A 26,822-nucleotide genomic window follows, 5' to 3' on the forward strand; every position below is an offset into this window, starting at 1 on the left:
ATAACGAAAACAATCGCAATTTCATCCCTGACACAAAAACATAGGCAATTGTTAGGGTGTTTAAAAGATGAAAAACATATTCGTGTCAACAAAGACAGGCAGTGGTAAATCACCGTCATACGAAGGTGTACCAGTTGTGGATGTTGATTTTGTGAAACGTTCTCCGATTGGACTATCGATATGTGTGATAGTCCAATCATATTTAGCACAGGAAAGAGGGCTTGATGTGGCAAGGGTGGAAACAAGACTTTGATAAAAAGGTTAGTGGACGCTCTTGCCTCATGAAGATGCATTTCACGATGTAATTGAACCTTAAGTGACTCAGAGATACACAGGCGGATAATGGATTTGATTGTGGGAGTGTTATGGGGGCCCCATATTTGTGTAGAAATTGTACTCACACGTACATCTGTACATTGTACGTCAACATTTTCTTTATTTCAAGGTATTTTTGGGGTGCATGTCATTAGGGTCCAAATACTGAAACAACCCATGACTCTTTGATCCGCCACAGAGCTGGAGTGGGTCTAATTGGCTGATGTCTTGCGGTCTCTGTCCTGGAAGCAGATCAGGGCAACAGCGTTGTCGGACAGGACAGCTGTATATCTGGGAGAAAGGATGTGATCAGTTAGTACTACTGAACGTTATAACACATATGTCACAAAGACTGACAGAAATTATTGCATCAGTATGTTGACAAAAATAAAATGGATTTGTAACTTACGCTTGCCCTGTCCTGATCAACATGGTGTCATTCTCCTCCAGGGGGTAGTCCTTGCCCCCAACCTGCACACTGCAGCCCCCCTCCTGTAGGGGAGACAACCACATTTATATACTGTTTTATTTGTTCTTGCTTACGAAAAATAGTCCTGTGTGCAAATATAAGTAATTTGTAGAAAGTTCAAACTTTATTATTTCAACCTGGAAATATTTCAGTTCATGCAGGAAATATTTTTCGGTTTACTTCATTTATTGAATTGAATGTAAGAGGAATCTGAAGCAACACTGAACACTTCCAAGTTTTGTTCTTGTGGATAATTTAGACATGGCTGCACTGTTGAAATGTTATCAGGTGTGTGACCCTATTATGAACAAAGTTTGAAGAGAAATAATAAATACTGTGATTTGAATTTTCCTTAGTTTAAGATGTAAAACTTTAAAACTTTTAACATGTTCTTTGACATCATGAAAGTTTGAAATAAGATCTCGCCTTGAACATAGACTTCTATACTCACAAGCTGCCAGATAAACACCTCAGCATTGTCGACTTTACCAGAGTGCTCTCCCTTGCCCAAAATACGTACCTGAAGATTAAAATAATTTAAAACAATAACAAGTTATGTGATAATATGATGATACAGAATTGTATCATGATACAAAAAGACTTTGCTGGTGATAAAGATATAACCGGGATAGTGTGTGGTGAATATAGCTCTTGCGCACTGCTCACAGGGTGAGACTGAGTGGGTGAGTTTGCTTAAAACATTGAACAGTATCATCCTGTGTCAGCTTGCATGATTGGGGCAAACCTGGATTCGAACCCACGATCTTAGGTTTCTGGCGTGCCCAAGGAACGTGCCCAAGGAACGTGCCCAAACTGGTACTGGGCCCCCAACAGCTGTATGCTCACATCACAGTTGTATGCTCACATCAAACTGATACTGGGCCCCCAACAGCTGTATGCTCACATCAAACTGATACTGGTCCTCCAACAGCTGTATGCTCACGTCACAGTTGTATGCTCACATCAAACTGGTACTGGTCCTCCAACAGCTGCATACTCACATCAAACTGATACTTGTCCCCATTCGACAACATACTCACATCAAACTGATACTGGTCCTCCAACAGCTGTATACTCACATCAAACTGATACTGGTCCTCCAACAGCTGCATACTCACATCAAACTGATACTGGTCCCCATTCGACAACATACTCACATCAAACTGATACTGGTCCTCCAACAGCTGTATACTCACATCAAACTGATACTGGTCCCCATTCGACAACATACTCACATCAAACTGATACTGGTCCTCGAACAGCTGTATACTCACATTAAACTGATACTGGTCCTCCAACAGCTATATACTCACATCAAACTGATACTGGTCCTCCAACAGCTGTATACTCACATCAAACTGATACTGGTCCTCGAACAACTGTATACTCACATCGAACTGATACTGGTCCTCCAACAGCTGTATACTCACATCAAACTGATACTGGTCCTCGAACAGCTGTATACTCACATCAAACTGATACTGGTCCTCGAACAACTGTATACTCACATCAAACTGATACTGGTCCTCCAACAGCTGTATACTCACATCAAACGGATACTGGTCCCCAAACAGCTGTATACTCACATCAAACTGATACTGGTCCTCCAACAGCTGTATACTCACATCAAACTGACACTGGTCTTCCAACAGCTGTATACTCACATCAAACGGATACTGGTCCCCAAACAGCTGTATACTCACATCAAACTGATACTGGTCCTCCAACAGCTGTATACTCACATCAAACTGATACTGATCCTCCAACAGCTGTATACTCACATCAAACTGACACTGGTCTTCCAACAGCTGTATACTCACATCAAACTGATACTTGTCCCCATTCGACAACATACTCACATCAAACTGAAAATGGTCCTCCAACAGCTGTATACTCATATCAAACTGACTCTGGTCCTCCAACAGCTGTATACTCACATCAAACTGATATTTGTCCCCATTCGACAACATACTCACATCAAACTGATACTGGTCCTCCAACAGCTGTATACTCACATCAAACTGATACTGGTCCTCCAACAGCTGTATACTCACATCAAACTGATACTGGTCCCCATTCGACAACATACTCACATCAAACTGATACTGGTCCTCCAACAGCTGTATACTCACATCAAACTGGTACTGGTCCCCAAACAGCTGTATACTCACATCAAACTGGTACTGGTCCCCAAACAGCTGCACTTGTCCCTTGCTGTGCAGTTCTTCTCTATGGGCGTACAACCAGTCCCAGAGGTTGAAGGGGGCTTGCATGGAAATAGTGGAGTCAAGGACTATTGGGGGGTTCTCTGGTATTGTTCCTGGAACACAGGGCTGACACCCATAAGTCATCAAAGAAATGCCATATATATTTTATAATTGCCAATACGTTTCTCCGTCAGTGTAGGCAGGCACCTTTTATTTTTGACAAAGATTTCACATCAATATGGCTGATATCTGCAAAGCCAGACAATATGATGAACTGATGTTCTAGAAAGGAGTGAGTGAGTGAGTTCGGCTTATCGCCGCTTTTAACAGTATTCCAGTTATATCGCGGCGTGTCAGCTTAATGTGGGAGGAAAGCCCCAAGTGATGCAGGTCTCAGACGTTTTACCATTTCGGTGAAACCCACAGGCAAGGGGTATGGTGCTGACAAACCTAGAAACATAATCGGGGCTAACCGGGATTCGAACCCACAATCGTAGGTTTCTGGCATGCCCAAGGGACGCAACTCTTCACAGCGAATCGCAGCACCTTAGACAACTGGGCCACCCGTGCCCCCGTTCTAGAAAGGAAGTCACATGGTCTTTTTATAGCAATACTCATCATACCCTAATTAATCCATGATATTGATGTTAATTATTAGCCCTGATATTTACTGCAGTGGCATACTGTCAAAAAAGTGACAGTTGTAAAGCGTGATAGCAGAATAAACCAGGCCTTTGCAGAGTAATGTTTATCATATAACAGATAGTTATTGATGTGATAAAACAAGCTAATAAATTTGTTACCACAATCTGATTAATATCCAAATAAGGTCACCTAGCTGGAACTATTTCTAATAAACCCCATGCATTCATCGATGTGATGAAAGTTGCTAATAAAATTAACATTACAAATACGTTTAGATAGCGGTCTCCCAATGTGTGGGTGTTTTTCTATAAACAAACATGACTGCAAATCATTTAGCACAATGTAATAAATATGATATTTACTAAATCCAGCATTGTATTCATATGTTCATCTTCCTGAAGCAAGGGAGTTAACTGACTATAAAGCCCAGTTTCCACCCTTGCCCATCTAGTCTGAAGTTTCAGAGTTATAGTTTGGCTGGAAAGAAGCTGAGATGATCAATAGAGGTGGTTAAGCTACAGAAATGTACAAGATAACTTTGATCCAGAGGATCAAAATACAGCAAAGAAATTTTGTAGCATACCTTCCATGCAAGTAGCTATACCTACTATGCAAGTACCTATACCTACTATGCAAGTACCTATACCTACTATGCAAGTACCTATGACTACGATGCAAGTACCTATACCTACGATGCAAGTACCTTTACCTACTATGCAAGTACCTATACCTACTATGCAAGTACCTATGACTACAATGCAAGTACCTATACCTACTATGCAAGTACCTATGACTACGATGCAAGTACCTATACCTACGATGCAAGTACCTATACCTACTATGCAAGTACCTATACCTACGATGCAAGTACCTATGACTATGATGCAAGTACCTATGCCTAAGATGCAAGTACCTATACCTACGATGCAAGTATCTATGCCTACAATGCAAGTACCTATGCCTACGATGCAAATACCTATACCTACGATGCAAGGACCTATGCCTACGATGCAAGTACCTATGCCTAAGATGCAAGTACCTATACCTACGATGCAAGTATCTATGCCTACAATGCAAGTACCCATGCCTACGATGGAAGTACCTATACCTACGATGCAAGGACCTATGCCTACCATGCAAGAGTCTATGCCTACGATGCAAGTACCTATACCTACGATGCAAGTACCTATACCTACAATGCAAGTACCTATGCCTACGATGCAAATACCTATACCTACGATGCAAGGACCTATGCCTACGATGCAAGTACCTATGCCAACGATGCAAGTACCTATACCTACGATGCAAGTACATATACCTACGATGCAAGTACCTATACCTACGATGCAAGTACCTATACCTACGATGCAAGTACCTATACTGTCATAAAACGCACATATGTAAACTAGAAGGTATGTTTGTTGTGAAATGCCACAATCAGCAATACTGCAGCTATATGATGGCGGTCTATAAACCTGGAGTCTGGACCAGACAATCCAGTGATTGACAACATGAGCAGTGATCTACGCGATTGGAATACTATGACATTCATGACCACCCCATCCCTTTAGTCGCCTTTTACAACAAGCATGGGTTGCTGAAGACCTATTCTACCCCGGATCTTCACAGGTTAACACAGAAGGTAAAACAATTTGTAATTTGCATGTGGTACCTTCTGAATCAGGAATGAGAATTTGGCACATTTCAGTTTAAACATTTATGTAATATAAAAGTTGAAAACAAAAATATTATAAAAACTAAACGAGTAACATGTTTTCACAACAATGACTTCCTGAAACCTTTGTTATTGTTTTCAAGGAACAATTGGTATTAAGTTGACACATATAGAGAATCTCACCCAAGTGTCTTTTGATATCAAATATATCAACACGAGTTGATAAAAGTGGAAAAATTCAGAGGCTTGCCGAGAATTTTTGCCACTTTTATCAACGAGTGTTGATATATTTGATATCAAAAGACATGAGGGTGAGATTTTATTTATCATCCAACATCATTCTTCCAACTTTTTCAATTTGTAGACAGTAATTAGCAGTGTCTTTAGTGAAAAAAGTACTACTAACAGTAGCAGAGCCATTAGTGATGTCATTTGATTGTGACGTCATGGTAACCAGTGACGTCACAATGGTCTGCAAAGCATTGTGATGTAATTTCATTGCAGCGATATCTACAGTGTAGATATCGCTTGATCTCATCCAAGCGATATCTCCTGTAGGAGCCAGTTTTGGATGATAAATATATATATCAGATGTATAGTTATTATTATTACATGTATTACTTTTGTTTTTTCATTGTAGTGTTTCCTACTTAACCACATATATATCCGTTCAATATTCTTTGTCTGATTTGACAAACAGTGTTTTTTTGGTTATAAACCTTCTCATTCATAAACTGGTAGAAAATATGGCCAAAATTATCATAATCAACTTAATCAAACACACACATGTTTACTGTCTCAAACAAATTTGTGTACATGTGTAAATTGATAATCGTGTCTGTGAATGTGGCACCCAATAGATAAATGTGCATAGAATTACCATTTGGGTCATTATTACAGGGATGGGACAGTGATCTAGTGTTAACTAATGTAAAAACAAATTATGACCCTTTCCAAAACTTATCTATATATTACAGATCAATACCGCCACCCCCACCCCAACCCCAATGCTTATCCTCCCTTAAAAACCCTCCCACTCCCATAAAAATTGTAAAATCCTATCACAGTCTTAAAAAGTTCAATAAAGAAATAATTTACTGACTATTTTAGGGTGACCCTCCCTCAAATTCAATTCTATTTTGCATGATCCTCCCCCAAACACCCTCATGTACATAATGCCCTGCACCTGATTTCATCTGCAGGCCCCCTTATTAATGACTGGTCCCTGGTTTAGATACTTCCAACATATGACATGTTCCTAACACTTGTATTTCATGATGTGTCATTTGTGTTTGGCTTTAAACAGCGACTGTCATTTAAACAGCTGTTCCTATTACTTTAAGCATGTATAATTGGAGCAAGAAATTTGAATATGTTACAGGTGGTGCGCAACAATGAATAATGCTCTCTCGGATAATTTGAAATGACATTACCATCATATTGTTCATTTATTCTGTCAAATGCACTGTGATATTATTGTTACCATATTCGACGTAATAAGCGCCCCGCTCTTATAAGCGCCCACGGAGATATTTGCTAATATATTGGCTAGTGAACAATCCCAGCTAGCACCCCTTCCGAATGATCAATGTACACAAGACTTATTTATTCGTGTGTAATACGTGTGTTATATGCATCCTTGATTATGGGAAATTAAATTCTGGAAAAATATATCTGTCGTATATAAACATTTCAGGCTGTCAGCATAAACCACGAAATTTACAATCTTTCAACTCCGTTCTTTTTCACCAAAATAATGTTCTAATAAGAGCCACCTATTTCAAATTTTGAGAGCGCCCTGGGCGCTTATTATGTCTAATACGGTAACTCTTCTATAAATGTTCACATAACTGGACAGAATGAGTATAGTATCTGCAGCAATGTCAACTTTGTACACAAACTCTGTTGTGTGCTTCATGCCCTGGCCTTCCCCTCTAACCGCACTCTATTGTCCATCTTGACCAATGTCCAGACAGTCATAACCCCATTTGTCAGATACCAGTTGTCAGACAGCGGAGTAGAGATGGCTTGTCAAAACATGAGATTTACCTGTTGTGGAAATGGACCATTCCTCGTAGACTTAATCCTATTTTTAATTACAATCAAACAAATAGAGACATTGAAGTTAATGGGTAAAATAATGGATCTATCAGATACAAACTAGATTAACAGGGTATGTCCAAAAAACAATAGGATCATGTATAGTTTATTTTCTACCAGTATAGATTCAATCAGTGAACCATTCTGACCATGAAAACTTAATTTGCAAACTCTCACCTCAGCTTCTTAACAGAATTTTGAGTATTCTCAATTTACGGATTTTATTAAATTGTGCAGATATTATCAGAGATATGTTAATTGTAACAAACATGGCAGGTTTGTAGAAAGTTACATCAGAGTGAGGTACATGCCAGGTGGTCTTTCAACATCCCCTCAACACCAAGAACAAAACTATGATTATTATACTGGAGAAGCGTCATTAAGTCATGTACAGGAAATTGTACGACAGTTGGTGACTTGACGACACAACCATCCACCAACAGTGTATCCCAAGACATCGACAACCAACTGTAAATAATCCAGTCTGGACCAGACAATCCATGGATAGACATCATGAGCATCGATCCACGCAATTGGGATATGATGACATACATCAACCAAGTCAGCGAGCCTGACCACTCGATCCCGTTAGTCGCCTTTTACGAAAAGCATAGTCGCCATTGCTGAAGACCTATTCTACCCCGGATCTTCACAGGTCTTTTGAACACTGTAAGCAGACTTATAATATTGGGTTGACTCCAGTGAGTGAGTGAGTGAGTATGGTTTAACGTCGCTTATAGCAATATTTCAGCAATATCACGGTGGGGGACACCAGAAATAGGCTTCACACTCTGTATCCATGTCGGGATTGAGTGAGTGAGTGAGTTGGGTTTAAAGCCGCTTGTAACAGTATTCTAGTTATATCACAGCATGTCAGCTTAATGTGGGAGGAAAGCCCGAAGTGATGCAGGTCTCGGTGAAACCCACAAGCACGGGTATGGTGCTGACAAACCTAGAAACACAATTGGGGCAAACCGGGATTTGAACCCACAATCATAGGTTTCTGGCCTGCCCAAGGGATGCAACTCTGCACAGCGAAACGCAGCGCCTTAGACGACTGGGCCACCCGTGCCCCCTGTCAGTGATTGAACCACTAGGCTACCCCACTGTCCTAATTGTTATATATTCTATGAACCCACCATTCTTGTTCTCGTAAGATAATGGGTTAACGGTGTCAACAACCATGACATCATACACATATACGATAGTGATGATGTAACAAACATACTAAATCTGATGATGTAGTAAACAATCTATGAAACCACCACGGGTTATATTAAGACAAGTTCAGTACCTGACCCTCATCCAGAGATTATATTGTATATATTTCACTTCAGTACAAACCAAACAAACAAATTCAAAATACTTTTGATTTTCAAAAATACCTTTTGTTTGCAACAATCCTCACAATATTTGTATTTTGCTTCCTGTCCTACAAATTGACAAAGAAAGTCCGAACACTATAAATATAAAGCCACAGCAAGGCTACTCATTCTAAACATGCAAGGGACAATATCGAGCTAGGCACAATATACAGTGATCCCTCGCTACAACGCTACCTTCGGGGTCCAAATAATTGATGAGCGTTATAGATGATCAGTGGTTTAATGAAGGTCGAGTCGTAGGTGGCAGATGACCAACAAAACACTATACATGCTCTGCCTACCTAATACTATCTACGCGCACATTTCAGAAATACGACTTTTAGCGAGTCATGGTACAGCATTTATGACATGTGTATCCATGATATGTGTATCCACACTCTTGCAACTAAAGTTTGTTTTAATACGTCAGTAGCAGTAATCTGACCGTGGTTACTGTAAATAACGGTCAGTTGTGCCATCTATCGATCACTTCGCATACGATTTCGCCGAAATTATTGTAAACATTATTATAATTATTGAATGAAATTTTGAATATACTGGTAATTTAAAAAAATCAATTGATAACATTGGTCAAGATAAACAATGAACATTTTTTTTATTACCAGATATTATAATAATAGGATCAAATTGCGTACTTCAGTTCGGATTTGTTGACTGGTATTTCCGGTGTTACATTATCGCGGTGATCAGCTGATAATGTTTTCTGAGATGGTGGAAAACATCGCGTCATTGGAAAACTTGAGTTTATTGAAAATGTTAGTAAATTTTGGGAGCCATGCTTTACCGCGCGCTATAACTGAGTTAGCGCTATATTGAAGGGCGCAATAACGATAGAACACTGTATCTGGACAGAGGGACCTTTCCTTCGCTCATCAACATCAGTGGACAGTAACTTATGGATAATTGTGTGGACAGGCTTGGCACAGATGGTTGGAGAACAGCAGGGGGCAGGGGGCAGAGGGCAGCCGGCAGAGGGCAGGGGGCAGAGGGCAGGGGGCAGAGGGCAGAGGGCAGAGGGCAGGGGGCAGGGGGCAGAGGGCAGTTAATGATGGTACAGACAGATAACAGAGATCATTTAGTCTCTGAAATCTTATATTACACAAAATCCTTCTTGACTCTAAACATAATTAAAAAATTCCCTATGTGGAATAGAGCTAGCTAGAGCTGGCTAGACTTGCTTTTGTATGCATTTCTAGATTATTTTTTTTTCATAAAATAAATATATTCCACGGTCATGGTGCAGGAGTAAAAGAAACTGAAAACATTGAACCAAACATGCTTAATGTTAGACAAGCTTACCTGGAAGAGGTTTCCCTGTCTTATGCTGTTCTGAGGCAAAGTACCTGCAAATCACAAGGACCTTTAATCACTGCTTACATCTCACACATCAAGAAGGAGTCATGAAAACCTCACATTTGTAATATTTAAATACCTACATCGGACCCTCTTTAATGGATGTTGATCCCGGAAGTAGCATCAACTTCGTAGGGGCGAGTGGAGTAAATGTCCGTAATCAACCGGTTCAATCAATTTCTCTGACTTAAAACCATGTCATGGTTGATGTATAATTTCTCTTTAACTTTGCAGAATGACCTACAATTGCGTCAGTCTTACTTGCTTAAAATGTGCATTTTGAATGGCCAGTGAATTCCTGGCTCAAAATCAACCGACAGAACAAGTGTGATATAATCATAATGGTAAAATCCCTAAGTGATCATGGCGCTACCACTAGTAAGTCATGTCCTGACATCGATTTATGAAAAAAGTCGAGATACAACTGCATTGGGCAATAGTCTTGACTCCTGTGTTCAAGGTGACATATGCGAATACCATCCACAAAGAAAAGAATCCTACTTTGCCCAATCGCTACTGCATGTTAAACCTCACAAAATGATAGCTTGAACCATGAGCCTAGTGACTCACGCCTTTATTACTGGGCCAAGTTGTGAGCCGAGATCTTCACAGTAGAACCACTCTTCATACAGGGACTGGAGGGTTGGCTTGCCCTCGTCTTCCACATAGTACCTGGAGTACAACACAAACATGTTAGACTCAGAGATAATAGAAGTAAGAAAAGATTTTGATGAGAAAATTGAAAATGTAAATAAGGGGTTAAAGCGACTTCAAACCGAGCAGACAAAGTTTCAGAAAAAAGTAACTGAAGATATTGAAAACCTACAGAGTGTTGATTGTGCTAGTGCCCAATCTAAGGAAAACTGTATTCAGCTGAACATTATCCTCAGAAATCTGCCTGAGAGTTCTAGAGAAAATGTCACAAATAAAGTGAACAGTGTAATCAAGGATGGACTCAAGCTGCCTAATATTGGTGTTGTGAGTGCAGAGAGGAAAGAGTAAAAAGTTGGGAGATTTCCAGGTGTCGGTGTGGCCACCTGTAGGTCAACTGACGAAAAACTTGGAATCTTATCAAGTAAGAAGAGACTGAAGGACAGTAAGAATTTCTCTCAAGTGTATAGTTCGAGTGATAAAACACTGCAACAACGCATATTTGAGTCAAATATGAGAGTGCTGGCAGAATCAGTTTGGAGACAATGAACTAAAAGTAACAGGCGGGCGGATCCATCGTACCAGGGGCGACGGCTACTACAGACAGCACCATGCCTACAGAGGGACAACTGATCGGGTAGACAGGTCCAGATCTCCACCCCGGGAGTCGGATATACGTCACCAAGAACACGACAACAACCCACGTGCACATGGATCTGTTTATCAACAAACCAGACTATGTGATCTCTACAGGTCATCCAATCAACGCGAGAGAGGTCACAACGGCGAGACGAGAACAACTGGGAGGCGGGGCAGAGGCAGGTCGCCAAGTAGCCGGGTATCAGCGCCGCATCAATCGGTAGTCGGCGGATGTTGGAATGTAAAGGGATGGTCGAAAGACATTAAATCACCTAATGCCATCCTGCATCAGATGTGTGTATCCTCCTCGAACTACGATATACTTGGTTTAACTGAGACCCATCTCTTATATCCCCTCTGATATATCATGCATAACAGCCAGGAAATATCTCCTGATATATCATGCATAACAGCCAGGATATATCCCTCTGATATATCATGCATAACAGCCAGGATATATCCCCTTTGATAAATCATGCATAACTGCCAGGATATGTCACCTCTGATATATCATGCATAACAGCCAGGATATATCTCCTGATAAATCATGCATAACAGCCAGGATATGTCACCTCTGGTATATAATGCATCACAGCTAGGAAATCACCTCTGATATATCATGTTTCACAGCCAGGATATATGTTCTTTATCTTTGAAACAGGATGACCAAAATGTAATCATAAGCATATTTTGTGTGAATCCATTGGAGTGTCATTAGAGTAAATTGTAAAAATAATTGCTGAATTACTGTTTACCAGATGAAAATAGGTTTGATCATTTTAAAACATTGGCTTGTGATTGCAGATTAATAGAGCACTCTAGATCTCCCTAACATTCTCATCACACTGGTTACGTCCTACATAACCTTGAGACAAACAAACAAAACAAGTAAGTGAAGGAAAATTATTAATTTTGGTATCACCACAGTAATAGTTAGTTCTGAAAACATAACTCCATGCATGGTTGTAGGCCTCCATGCGCAGTGAAGAGCTTTGACTGATGGCAGCCCATGGGTTCAGCAACCCATGCTTATCATAAGAGGCGACAATGCTTTTCATAAGAGGCCACCAGCGTGATCAGGTGGTCAGGCTCAAATGTCATCATTTCCCAATTGTGTAGATTGATGCTCATGACATCAATCATTGGATTGTCTGGTCCAGACACGATTATTTACAGACCACCTTCATATACATAGCTGAAATATTGCTGAGTGTGGTGTTAAACAAAAAACAATCTGGTGGCAGCAATGGTACAGTAAACTACGTTAATAAATGGACATGCTTATAAGGAACTGACAGATAAAACAAGCATATTTTTTTGGTCCCGCACGTTAGCTGTATATATGCTTATAATGAACTACAGTTATACTGAACTAAAATTAGTGGCCCCTTTGAGTTTGTTATAACCAGAGTTTACTGTATAGAGAGCTCAGCTTGTACACTGTATATCGCTGTGAGGAACTTGTCATGGTCCACTGATTGTTGGTCAGAATGACCAATTCCCACAACTAAGATCCTGGGTTTGTCATCAGAAACATAGAACAGGAATATTGCTCAAAGCATCATTAAAATCCATTCTTATTAACCCTCTTTCAGTCAGTCTACAAGGACATTAGTCTTTCTATTGTGCCCTCACCGGAGGCCATCCTTCTCATCCTGAAGCCTCTCCCTCTCTATCACCAGACCGACCGTGTTCTCCTGGCGCTGGGGAGAGTGAGCGATTCTACCGGGGAGGAGGAATATCTGTGGATATAGGGACACTCCATGAACCCTGGAAAACCTCATAGCAATTATGAGTGAAAAAAATACAATAATGATACGAGTCCAGAAATTTGGTTTCTCGAACACACACAGCGTTCAGACCCTCAATCTCATTAAAATCAGATCTTAGTTCTCGCTATCACTAAACAAAGATCTAAGGACATCCCATTACGGGTCACATCAGAACGACCTTTCATCCAACCAATCAGAGCGCTGCTTACCAGATCCTGAAAGTGACAGTCGGAATGTGTTTTCTAATCATGCAACCACGATATATTTCACATGGGGTCTTCCGAACAACAGTTACGGGTTTAATGATTATATCCATACAATCTAGGCCATCTATAAGCCATTTCAGAATGTTCTTGTTATCAGTTTCAAAATCTTAATCTAGAATACGTCAAAATATGTTTCGAAGCATAGTCGGCAGTTTGAAACTAGTGTCGTAAACCTCGAGATAGCTGCCATCTGATTGGCCAATGTCGATTTCTTGTTAGTCATTTCATTGGTCAAAATTCTTGAAAGGTCGTTCTGACGTGACCCGTAATGTGATGTCCCCAGATCTTTGTTTAGCGGTATCGAAAACTAAGATCTGATATTAATGAGATTGTTCAGACCCCCAAAAAGGGGAATCATAATAAAAACATTTGCATCAGTCTTATTACTTATGAACCGGCAAACACAGCTGGAGCTCTGCACAACTGTAATGTTTACAATCACCCATTAGTTTATATTACTGTTGTATCTATTTATACTTCAACAGCCCTGCGAAGATCCAGTTACAGGCCCTCCTATCTATTGGAATAAAAGGGAGCATTATCAGAATTAATGAGATACCAAGTGCGAAGAATTGATTTCAAACGTGATGTAAATGTAGTAACTATCATCGTAACAACGGTTCACACTGCAATCACCACACAGACGCTATTGGGACAGAAATTATCAGCAACCGAACACATACAGTCATATCCATAAAATATTCCGCATTTCGCCAAACTACTCCAACACTTACTGTCATCACAGCGCGTGAAACAGTAGACATGGCTGACAGTAGCGGGGAAGAGAAACTGTCAGTGCTCGTCTCAAGAGAATGTAGTTCTTATCAAGAAGATAATGCACATTGAACATATTTCAATTATTCCCCTTTGATTCAGATTATTTATCTTCAGTAAAAATGTATTATCGATGTATTTTGAAGGGAGTCAAATGTAAAACTTAGATAACACATTCTGATGCATATGAATACTGCTTGATCAATGCCATGGAGTTTACACATTTTTTTAAAGGCTTCCAGTCAGACTAACCAAAGAAAAAACTTCGCTTGACGCTTTTTTGTTTGTCGCCACCATTCCTCGCACGCTGTTTTTCCTGGATAAAGTGTTGTCAATTGACTACGATGTCAGCTTTTTATGGCTACAGCTGAAGTTATTTCGCTGTATTTGACCGAGTTTCTCAAAGCGACTGTGCACATATTCTGTAACTGACCCCTGTCAAATCTGATAGTGTTTGTTTTTCTGGGCACAGTAAATGTATTTGATTCCAATGCAGAAGGTATGCGACTAATACGCCTTGAATTTAAACTCATTTTTTTAAAATATATAGATAGGTGGGCCAGAGTTAGAACTGATCTTCAGCAACCCATGCCTGTCATAAGAGGAGACCAACAGGATCGGGCAGTAGCCTGGTTGACGCATGTCATCATATCCCAACTGCGTAGACTGATACTCATGAAGTCACGTCACTGGTTTGTTGGGTCCAGATTATATTATTCACATTATCCCCATCGTATAGTGTGGCATTAAACAACAAATATACACTGTAAACTGATACTCAACAGGGGTCATACACAGTCAGCTAAGTGAGAGAGTGAGTGAGTGAGTGAGTATGGTTTTACGCCGCTTTTAGCAATATTCCAGCAATATCACGGCGGGGGACACCAGAAATGGGCTTCACGCATTGTACCCATGTCGGGAATCAAACCTGGGTCTTCGGCGTGACGAGCGAACGCTTTAACCACTAGGCTACCCGACCACCCCCACAGTCAGCTAAGAGACCATGGCCTTGATTCAGATTATTTATCTTCAGTAAAAATGTATTATCGATGTATTTTGAAGGGAGTCAAATGTAAAACTTAGATAACACATTCTGATGCATATGAATACTGCTTGATCAATGCCATGGAGTTTACACATTATTTTAAAGGCTTCCAGTCAGACTAACCAAAGAAAAAACTTCGCTTGACGCTTTTTTGTTTGTCGCCACCATTCCTCGCACGCTGTTTTTCCTGGATAAAGTGTTGTCAATTGACTACGATGTCAGCTTTTTATGGCTACAGCTGAAGTTATTTCGCTGTATTTGACCGAGTTTCTCAAAGCGACTGTGCACATATTCTGTAACTGACCCCTGTCAAATCTGATAGTGTTTGTTTTTCTGGGCACAGTAAATGTATTTGATTCCAATGCAGAAGGTATGCGACTAATACGCCTTGAATTTAAACTCATTTTTTTAAAATATATAGATAGGTGGGCCAGAGTTAGAACTGATCTTCAGCAACCCATGCCTGTCATAAGAGGAGACCAACAGGATCGGGCAGTAGCCTGGTTGACGCATGTCATCATATCCCAACTGCGTAGACTGATACTCATGAAGTCACGTCACTGGTTTGTTGGGTCCAGATTATATTATTCACATTATCCCCATCGTATAGTGTGGCATTAAACAACAAATATACACTGTAAACTGATACTCAACAGGGGTCATACACAGTCAGCTAAGTGAGAGAGTGAGTGAGTGAGTGAGTATGGTTTTACACCGCTTTTAGCAATATTCCAGCAATATCACGGCGGGGGACACCAGAAATGGGCTTCACGCATTGTACCCATGTCGGGAATCAAACCTGGGTCTTCGGCGTGACGAGCGAACGCTTTAACCACCAGGCTACCCGACCACCCCCACAGTCAGCTAAGAGACCATGGCCTAGTGTTTCCGTAAGGCAAGGCTTTTTTCTAAGATTGCTTATGAAAAACAGAAAGAAAAAAAATACCTATCCACCACAAAAAGAATTATACACTGTCAACCTCAAAGCTGACAGACCGCCTCCATGGTCTAGTGGTAGAGCGTCCGCCCGGAGAGCGGAAGGCCTGGGGTTTGATCCCCGGCCCTGTCATACCAAAAGATGTTAAAAGATGGTACTTGTTGTTACCCTGTCTGGCGCTCGGCATTGAGGGGCTAAAACAAGGACTGGTCGGCTCGGAGTCAGTATACTGTGTCTGAGTGGGGTATTCATGTTAAACTGCGGCATGGTATCTCAGTGTGCTAGCACTATAAATCGGCACTAGTACAAGCAGCAACACACACACGTACATGCACGTCGCTATATAAGTGCAATAATCTTGGAAGCGACATTCAACCAAATTTCACCTCACCTCACCTCAAAGCTGACATGACAAGCTTCAAAAACACAGCTACCATGGCAACATATTCAGATAACTTTTTTTTCAACGAAAAACAAACTAGAAATAAAAATATTATAAAGCCTAGCGTTTGATTTAACAAACTAAATATAGCTTGCACTTGGTGCATGTTGACATCAAAACCTTGTTGCACCAGACTAAACCAGGTTGCACTTATATCGACTGTTATTGACTATACTGGCAGTAGTATTTCCTACATTTATGGCAAATGTAATTCTAGAAATATTATCTTGGTCACTACTGATAGTACTTGTAGCCAAATTTGACATGCTTCCACAAACAGAACCACGGTCACTGCATGATTCATTCTCAGCAGCTGAACTGCTGGGGACTCTGAAATCTTTTTTTATCCTGGCTTACCTCTCCTTGCTTGATGTGAACATCTCGATGAATGCCTTTTTCAACGACCTTCAGACACATATCTCCTCTGAGCATGTAGAACAGCTAGAAACAAACACATTTGCATAAATATAATGAATACTACATGCCAAGGAATAAAAGCTCAAGAATGACATTTTTTCACTCATTACTACAAATGATCCTCTCAAAACCTCAATAACAATCCAAAACAGGCTCTTGAGTTTTGCAGCAGGGACCACCATATCTGTTGTTTATATGACATCATAAGGGTCTGGGGAGAATTGTTTGAGTGTACTGAAAGAACAAATTCTAATTCTCCCAACATATTTCCTTACATGCTCTTATACATACGTGCTGGGTCAGTGGGGTTGCCTTGAGGTTAAAGCATTCGCTCGTCACGCCAAAGTCCTGGGTTTGATTCCCCTAATGGGTACAATGTGTGAAGCCCATTTCGGGTGTTCTTGTGGTATTGCCGGAATATTGCTAAAAGTGGCATAAAACCATACTCACTCACTCATTCACTCACTCACTCACTCACTCACTCATATTTGCATAAAAAATCTTAAACCTCATAGAGATTGATCATCGTGGCATTTAGGGCTGAGACGAGTCCAAATTTACTACCCGGGTACTGAACCACCTACTACCTGCCCCTACCCGGGTGCCTGATCCCCCACTACATGCTCCTACCCAGCTACCCGACCCCAAATTTGGACATACACACCGCTACTTGGTAACTACAATTTTGGCATAATTATGGAAAGCAAGACTTGGACTGCCATACCTCCTCTCCTTCTTCTATGTGGTAGTCCTTCCGCTGGTTGGGGCCGCCCACATAAAACACCTTCAGCTGACCTTCCTTGTGCCTGCGAATGTTCAAATGTTGTAGTAGACTATAATCTTGAGTATGCATTAGGGCTGGGACGAGTCCAAATTTACTACCCGGATACACACACCCCTATTACCCGACCCTACCCGGGTATCCGCTGTTGGTGTCAAGAGATAAGTAAACCATGTCCGATTGGGAAAAGTTTGACAGTAGTCGTGGCAGAATGTATTTAGATACATGTATAACACGATGTGGTCATGCATACACTGAAGTTGACTGACGTTTAAGCTTTGTTCAAACATACATAAGTCAGAAGGAACGTGTTCATAGTCCTGAAGAAATGCGAACATAAGAGACTTAAAATTGTCATGTAACCATGTAGTTATATAGTGAATTTTTGTCATGAAACAATATATCATGTGACTAACCACGGGTCTGGGTAGTCCTGTGGGTACCCGGGTCCTACTCAGTACCCACCTGACCCGGGTACTCAATTACCCGTCCCAGCCCTAGTATGAATACATACATAATGTTGATACAATTAGAGACTCTTGTTTGTATCACATACACACGATTTGAGCATTATAAATCCTGTACTATCAAAGGAGACAGGAGATGGTCATCCTCTGTATCTCCAGGGCTCCCATTTCGCTAAACTGACACCAACCCCAGGATCCATTCCCGTGGTCCTCGCAATCTCAGATTACCCACACTTGATTTCCATATGCCAATTGCTACTACCGTATTCGATGTAATAAGCGCCCAGGGCGCTCTCAAAATTAGAAATAGGGGGCTCTTATTAGATTATTATTTGGGTGGAAAAAACAGAGTTGAAAGATCGTAAATTTCGAGGTTTAAGCTGACAGCCTGAAATGTTTATATACGACAGATATTTTTTTTTCAGAATTTAATTGCCCATAATTAAGGGTGCATATAACACATGAGTGCGTATTACGTTGTACCAGTCAGAGTTACAGATCAGCATCAATGTTGGGTTTGCAATATCAACCACATGGCAGCCCGTCCCACTGATAATGACTGAGTTTGCAAGAAATTCAACTTTGAAAAACTAACTGACACACTAAAGGTAGCCCTCAAGAATCTTTTTGCAGGAAAGAATGTCATAATGTCCATGCAAATTGGTGGTGGCTTTGGTTTCTAGGTAATACAAGTTACCTCCCTTACCCTTTCCCTTATGTCGACGTTTGATTGGTCGGTAAAATGTTAATGAAAATCAAGGGTGGGTAATCTGCGATGCCAAGAGCCAAGGGTATGGTGTCCAGGGGTTAGTGTAGCCCTGGGGATATAGAGGATAGGAGATGGTGAAAATTGAGTACAGCTGTGTCCATTTTAATCATCTTCGCGTGGCAAGTGAGTTACTGACCATAAATGTCCAGTTTCCACCCTTTCTGAACTAGGCTGATATTATGGAGTGACATTTTGGCTGGACTAACGAGTCTATGCATAGTCCAATCAAAATAGTGCACCGAAATCGAAATCCGGTTCGTAAACTGTCGTGCAGATTTCGGTTGATTGCAGGATTTGCAAAGCATGTGCACCACCATTTTCCCGAGGCAAGAGCGTGAACTGACCATAAAAGTCCAGTTTCCACCCTTGCCGAACTAGGCTGGGATTATGGAGTTACATTTTGGCTGGGCTAACGAGTCTAGGCATAGTCCAATCAAATTCGCGCACCGAAATCAAAATCCGGTTCATAAACTGTCATGCAGAGTTCGGTCGATTGCAGGATTTGCAAAGCATGTGCATCGCCAACTCGTAAACAGATATTTTCCAAATCGTTTCATGTTTTTAAACAAGTTGCTCACGTGATTTGATGTACTTTGCGAAGTAAGAACCGTTTTATCACAAAATAGATCTTGATGGTCGATCAGATCATCATGACTGGGCGCCACTATTTTGTTTGAAGCAAATGCATGTGATACGAGAGGTGGAATCTGATTGGTCCATATGGGAGAGACATAGAACATAACTCATACTATGGACATAACTCGTACTAGCCACTGGTGGCGCTACGATCGAGCCCAGGAATTCCAGCCAAGTTCGGCAAGGGTGGAAACTGGACTTTTATTGTCAGTTAACTCTCTTGCCCCGGTAAGATGTTGCACCACCAACTTGTTGTCAGCAGATATTTTCCAAATCGTTTCATGTTTTTAATCAAGGTACTCACGTGATTTGATGCATTTCGCGATGTAAGACAATATAGATCTTGATTATCAATCGTCCAATTTTCGAAATCAAGTCTTGACAAGTATCTCTTAGATAAGCATGCAAACTTTTATTCATGTAACGTCAGTAGTTTCTCCGAAAACTTGTCCACATTACACGCATTATACACTATGTATAAAAAAACCCACTAAGATGAAAAGCACGGAGCAAGGGCCATAACTCTGACCATAAAAGTCCAGTTTCCACCCTTGCCGAACTAGGCTGGGATTATGGAGTTACATTTTGGCTGGGCTAACGAGTCTAGGCATAGTCCAATCAAATTCGCGCACCGAAATCAAAATCCGGTTCATAAACTGTCATGCAGAGTTCGGTCCATTGCAGGATTTGCAAAGCATGTACATCGCCAACTCGTTGTAAACAGATATTTTCCAAATCGTTTCATGTTTTTAAACAAGTTGCTCATGTGATTTGTTGTACTGCGCGAAGTAAGAACCGTTTTATCACAAAATAGATCTTGATGGTCGATCAGATCATCATGACTGGGCGCCACTATTTTGTTTGAAGCAAATGCATGTGATACGAGAGGTGGAATCTGATTGGTCCATATGGGAGAGACATAGAACATAACTCATACTATGGACATAACTCGTACTAGCCACTGGTGGCGCTACGATCGAGCCCAGGAATTCCAGCCAAGTTTGGCAAGGGTGGAAACTGGACTTTTATTGTCAGTTAACTCTCTTGCCCCGGTAAGATGTTGCACCACCAACTTGTTGTCAGCAGATATTTTCCAAATCGTTTCATGTTTTAAATCAAGGTACTCACGTGATTTGATGCATTTCGCGATGTAAGACAATATAGATCTTGATTATCAATCGTCCAATTTTCGAAATCAAGTCTTGACAAGTATCTCTTAGATAAGCATGCAAACTTTTATTCATGTAACGTCAGTAGTTTCTCCGAAAACTTGTCCACATTACACACATTATACACTATGTATAAAAAAAACCACTAAGATGAATAGCACGGAGCAAGGGCCATAACTCTGTAAAAATTAATTTACGACACCTAATTGCGAAAATCATTTGAGATCATGGCCAGATCTGACTTAAATAGTTTTTGAGAGAATGTGTCTCTTTTGAGAAGTATATGAACGGACGGACGGAGTGACGGACAAACTCTGTTCCTATATCCCAATATATATATATATATATGTGAGTACATATAATTATGAGGTTTATGTTACCAAGTTTTGTTTGCTTGTTGTTTAACGCCGCACTCAGCAATATTCCAGCTATATGACGGCGGTCTGTAAATAATCGAGTATGGACCAGACAATCCAGGATTGATATCATGAGCATGATCAACGCAATTGGGATCGATGACATGCATCAATCAAGTCAGCAAGCCTGACCACCCATCCGGTTAGTCACGTCTTACGACAAGCATAGTCGCCTTTTACGACAAGCATGGATTGCTGAAGACTTAATATACCCCGGATCTTCACGGGTCTGTTGGGCGGTCGGGTGGCCTAGTGGTTACAGCGTTCGCTCGTCACGCTGAAGACCCGGTTCGATTCCCGACATGGGTACAATATGTGAAGCCCATTTCTGGTGTTCCCCGCCGGGATATTGCTGGATTATTGCTAAAAGCGGTGTAAAACCAAACTCACACACACACACACGGGTCTGTTACCAAGTGATACACCGCCGACATATAGCTGGAATATTGCTGAGTGCGGCGTTAAACAACAAACCAACAACCAAGTGATAACTGGTAAAATGTTTTGAAACATACGTGCGGACTGCCCTCAAGCTGAAGCGCTGACCAAAATCTCCTGCAGTGCTGGGGTAAAAAAACGCTGAAAAGAGCGTCGCATGTGTTTGTCTCCGCAAAATAACAATAGTTCAACATGCTAATGGTGACAACTTTATTTAAAAACATAATTATGACATTTGTACTCACATCATCTTGTTGCAGACTGGAGGGAGAAAAAACTGTTTGTTTTCCTCGATCCATCGCTCCGTGTTGTAAACAACTGGTTGAGTGTCCATGGTTGTTGTGCTTTCCCAGGCACTACAGATCTATAGACTGTTGAAAGTCGTTTATACTTATTTTCATCAGAGACCATACAATAGATCATACAACGAAAAGACATAGCATAGAGTATCTGGATCCATTTAACAGTGAAAGAATTCAAATGATATAACATGTGTTTTGTAAATGTTTTCCGTGACAAGGGAGAAAGATATGAGGTATTAAATAAAACTGTTCTAGACTGGAATAAAGCTAATTTGGCCCATAAACCAGTGTCATGCAGATACCGCGTTTCTCTTTCGAGGTTGACATGGCATTTGTTCAAGGTTTGCGGGTCATGAGGGACTCGTCATTAATTATAGAGGAGGGTGGATGGGTGGATGGGTGGGTGCATGGTGGTGACATAAAGGGGTGGGTTGGTCTTGAAAAAAAATAGGGGTGGAGTCCGTGGCCACTAATTAGGGACAAGTTATTAATTATAGGGAGTGTTGGGGTGGGGCTGGGTGTCACGGGAAAATGTTACATGTATTAATATTCTCTCCCTCCAGTCCCTAAGTACTGCTACACACTTGCTCCTCTTGAATATATAGAGGATATTTCATGGGGTGGGGTGGTGAAAAGGAGATGAGAGAAACATGCTATTTTTTATATAGTTTTTGTGTAATTGTCTACCGGGAAATTAAGTTATTTCATTACAAATGTAAAACCTTGAAACGTAAATTCTCCCTACCTAACACAGAGGGACGGTTCACCACCCCTTGTATTTGCGAATAAAAAGTAGTTTCGTGTTTTAAAAATGTTTAGAGATATTTGAACAAAAGTAACAAAAAACATTTAGCGTCGCGAAAATTCTGTATCATACATATAGATATGATTAAATACAAAATCAACTTTAACAAAAAATATTCGTGAAACTACGAGACCGCTGTTGGAAGCGAAAGAATACACGCTGGCCAAGTAATAAAAATGCGAAACGAACAGTCTCGATTGACGAGTTAAATGAGAAGTTTATAGTTTATAACGGAACATTTGTTAAGAGAATAACAAACGGCATGAAGCGATATTAACTCCATAAATTACCATCTGTCATTGTTTTGCCTTGTCAATATGTGTACGGGGCAGAAACTAAAGGTAAAGGGAGACAATTTGAGGGGAGGTCAACGTGGTATGTGGTATGTTCACTGCAGTGAAATATATATATGTTTACTGCAATGAGTTTTATAACTTCGGAAAGCGTTTTCATACTGAAGTATATAATAAATGAAATATTCTCAATATATGCAATGTAGTGTCATCAAGAGAAGCGTGTGGAGAAGAGGTGAGGTGAGGTGAGGTGAAATGGAGTTTAACGTCCCGTCCAACATTATTGCACTTATATAGCGACGTGCATGTTTGTGTGGCTGCGTGTACTAGTCCGGACTGATGCCGATTTATAATGCTAGCTCACTGAGATACCATGCCGCAGTTTAACATGAATACCCCACTCAGACACAGTATACCGACTCCGAGCCGACCAGTCCTTGTTTTAGCCTCTTAATGCCGAGCGCCAGACAGGGTAACAACAAGTACCATCTTTAACGTCTTTTGATATGACGCGGCCGGGGATCGAACCCCGGACCTTCCGCTCTCAGGGCGGACGCTCTACCACTAGACCACGGAGGCGGTCGTGTGGAGAAGACCTGTGATGACATCATCTACTGTGACGTCACTAAGCATTACATCAGCAATGATGTCTGTAATATCTTGCCAATGGCATCTAATCTGCAATACGTCTATTATGGTGACTGTGCTTGGTATAAAATTTCAAACCCGATTATTAAGACAAATATGCTCCGAGAAATTTGGGTTATTTGTCGCTGGTGAATTCATTTTGTGTTTATAAAGTTCTGAGTCGAGGTAATCTACAGTTGCGTATTGAGGTTACTTTTTTAATATTATCGACAGTCATTTTCTTAAACATTACAAACTATCGTGTAGCAAATTGAAGCATACTTCCATACTAAAGATAATTTAAGTTTCAAGTCTTTCACGAAGCGCGTGTACTTCGCAGATGTTTCTCGTGGGTAAATATCCCGTGAGGCATATCGTGATAAGAATAAAGTCATTCAGTGGTAACACTTGACTGATTGTTAGTTTTGTCATTAATTGGTACACATTAGAAATATCTCTTCTTTACGTAGATACTTCTCTATATGTTTCTATGGTTCGCGTTTCTTTCGGCGGTGAGTATATTTATGTGTGCTTGCGCTTCAGTAGTCCTGCACCATGACCGTGGAATACATTTATTTTATGAAAAAATAATAATCTAGAAATGCATACAAAAGCAAGTCTAGCCAGCTCAAGCTAGCTCTATTCCACAGCAATCTGAAATCAGCATAGGGAATTTTTTTATTTTTAGAGTCAAAAAGGATATTTTGTAATATAGGATTTCAGAGACTAAATGTTAGTCTAGCGCTTCAGTGATACAAGGAATTGCTTGTGCACATGACAACACTCATCTATCTAACACGCTGGTGTTACATACCACGACAACTAGGCCACCTTAAAGGAGGTCATCGAGCGAGCCTTTCAAAGGCGGGAAGACCTCAAGTAACACGTGACCTAATATCCTTTCTGCACACAGCTCCGGTGTTATGAGTGAATAGGTGACTACGGTTTTACTCCACTTTTAGCAATATTCCAGCAATATCACGGCGGGGACACCAGAAATGGGCTCCACACATTGCACCCATGTCGGGTATCGAACCCGGGTCTTCGGCGTGACGAGATTTTTGACCACAAGGCTACCCGACCGCCGCCAGTGTTATGACATTTGTGCAGAAAACAACACAGTAAAGCTGAAAATAGCGTGATAATGTAAGTCTCGTTTTGGGTGTGGTGTTGCATTCAAGATGCGTGTGTGCGTGCGTATGTACGTGCGTGTGTGCGGCTGCTTGTACTAGTCCGGACTAATGCCGGATTTATAGTGCAAACAACGACCCCCTTGTTTTATCCCCTTGTGCCGGGTACCATGCACGGTGACAACAAGTTCCATATTTTACATATTTTGGTATGAGTGAGTGAGTTGGGTTTAACGCCGCTTTTAACAGTATTCCAGTTATATCACGGCGTGTCAGCTTAATGTGGGAGGAAAGCCCGAAGTGATGCAGGTCTCAGACGTTTATCACTTCGATGAAACCCACGAGCACGGGTATGGTGCTGACATACCTAGAAACATAATCGGGGCGAACCGGGATTCGAACCCACAATCATAGGTTTCTGGCGTGCCCAAGGGACGCAACTCTGCACATCGAATCGCGGCACCTTAGACGACTGGGCCACCCGTGCCCCCTATTTTGGTATGATGCGGCCGGGGATCAAACTTCGACCTTATGCCCATCGACCAGCGGCTCTATCCACTAGACCACGGAGGCAGCCAGCCTCTTGGGAATGAGCTCTGCATGGAATGAGCACACCGAGTCTATCATTAAGGGTCACGTGTGCCCGTTTCGGACATTATACTCTTATAGAAAATAGTTTTATCGTTTATTTTAAATTCGTTTATGTAAGTATGTGACTCGTTTAAGTAGATAGACAATACGTCCTGTATAAGCCCTTTAGTATAAGAAAGTTAAATATAATACGGTAAGCGTGTCGGTGTTCGGCTTGTCAATGGCGAGATTGTGTTTCAGTAATAATATAGTGAAAACACGACTCCGAGGTTTTAGAAGAGTAAAACCTCAAGCTCAGAAAAGGCCCTATTTGTTTTTTTGTTTAACGTCGCACTCAGCAATATTGCAACTATATGACGGCGGTCTGTAAATAATCGAGTCTTGACCAGACAATCCAGTGATTGATATCATGAACATTGGTCGAATCAATTGGGATACGATGACATGCATCAACCAAGTCAGAGAGCCTGACCACCCGATCCCGTTAGTTGCCTCTTGCGACAAGCATAGTCGCCTATGGGATGCTGAAGACTTATTCTCTACCCGGATCTTCATGGGTCCAAGACCGAATTAACTCATACAAACCACGCTGCTTCGGGGTCAGTAGATAATGCGAGATTAGTGATAGGATTGTATCATATTGTTCTTTATGTATAAGTTTTCACTGTCCCTCGAACATACATGTAACAATGATAAAATGTGCATGATAATTGAAAACACTGCATTAACAACAATTATTTCAAAATATGCTGGTGTTTAATGCATATAAATCACCACCGATCGCCGCCTATGCTTTATGAAATGAACGCCTATACAAACTATATTTGATAATCCTGTTGTATATGTATAATTATATGACGTTATATCAACGCACTTGTTCGATTATATTCTGACATTTCACATTTTTACACTCGCGTGTATACACGCACGCATATATATGTCCCGCCACTCCCCATCACCAACCTTTCAAACGTCGTTTCTTCAGAACGAATTGCACCAGTATCTATTTTGCCTTTACAATTCTTCAACGTATCATCGTTCACTCGAGTCCTTGAAGTACGTATGTTTGAAAATATGAGCGGAATTTTACCTGACCAGAGTCGAAAATATATGTGACTGTCCAACACGTTCGGCGCTGTTTCGTGTGTATATGTGGCCCGTGTGGACATGAATATGTGTCATGGTGATGAAATATAGAATACTATGTAGGTTTAGGGCACAAAATGTGTTACTGCGAGGTGACGCGACCCCGTCCCACTGAGACACCGCAAATAGCGCTGTATGTCATGGTACCTCCCTCATAGAC

The 26,822-nt window shown here is 41.0% G+C and overlaps 1 protein-coding gene across 1 annotated transcript; it reads right to left on the minus strand.

Annotated features, from left to right (window-relative positions):
- Window positions 1–232: 232 nt before the first annotated feature.
- On the minus strand, window positions 233–26,561 carry LOC139442994 (3-hydroxyanthranilate 3,4-dioxygenase-like). Its single transcript, XM_071223922.1, has 11 exons — window positions 26,480–26,561; window positions 22,014–22,139; window positions 17,817–17,898; window positions 17,033–17,116; window positions 13,075–13,181; window positions 10,720–10,821; window positions 10,096–10,139; window positions 2,956–3,104; window positions 1,236–1,304; window positions 725–807; window positions 233–606 (listed from the first exon to the last, which is right to left on the minus strand). The coding sequence occupies exons 2-11, from the start codon at window positions 22,100–22,102 to the stop codon at window positions 528–530; spliced, it is 888 nt and encodes a 295-aa protein (XP_071080023.1). The 5' UTR covers window positions 22,103–22,139; window positions 26,480–26,561; the 3' UTR covers window positions 233–527.
- Between the last annotated feature and the right edge of the window lie 261 nt (window positions 26,562–26,822).

The sequence above is a fragment of the Haliotis cracherodii genome, unplaced genomic scaffold (assembly GCF_022045235.1).
Source record: "Haliotis cracherodii isolate W230 unplaced genomic scaffold, xgHalCrac1.p SCAF_5, whole genome shotgun sequence".
Lineage (NCBI taxonomy): Eukaryota > Metazoa > Mollusca > Gastropoda > Lepetellida > Haliotidae > Haliotis > Haliotis cracherodii.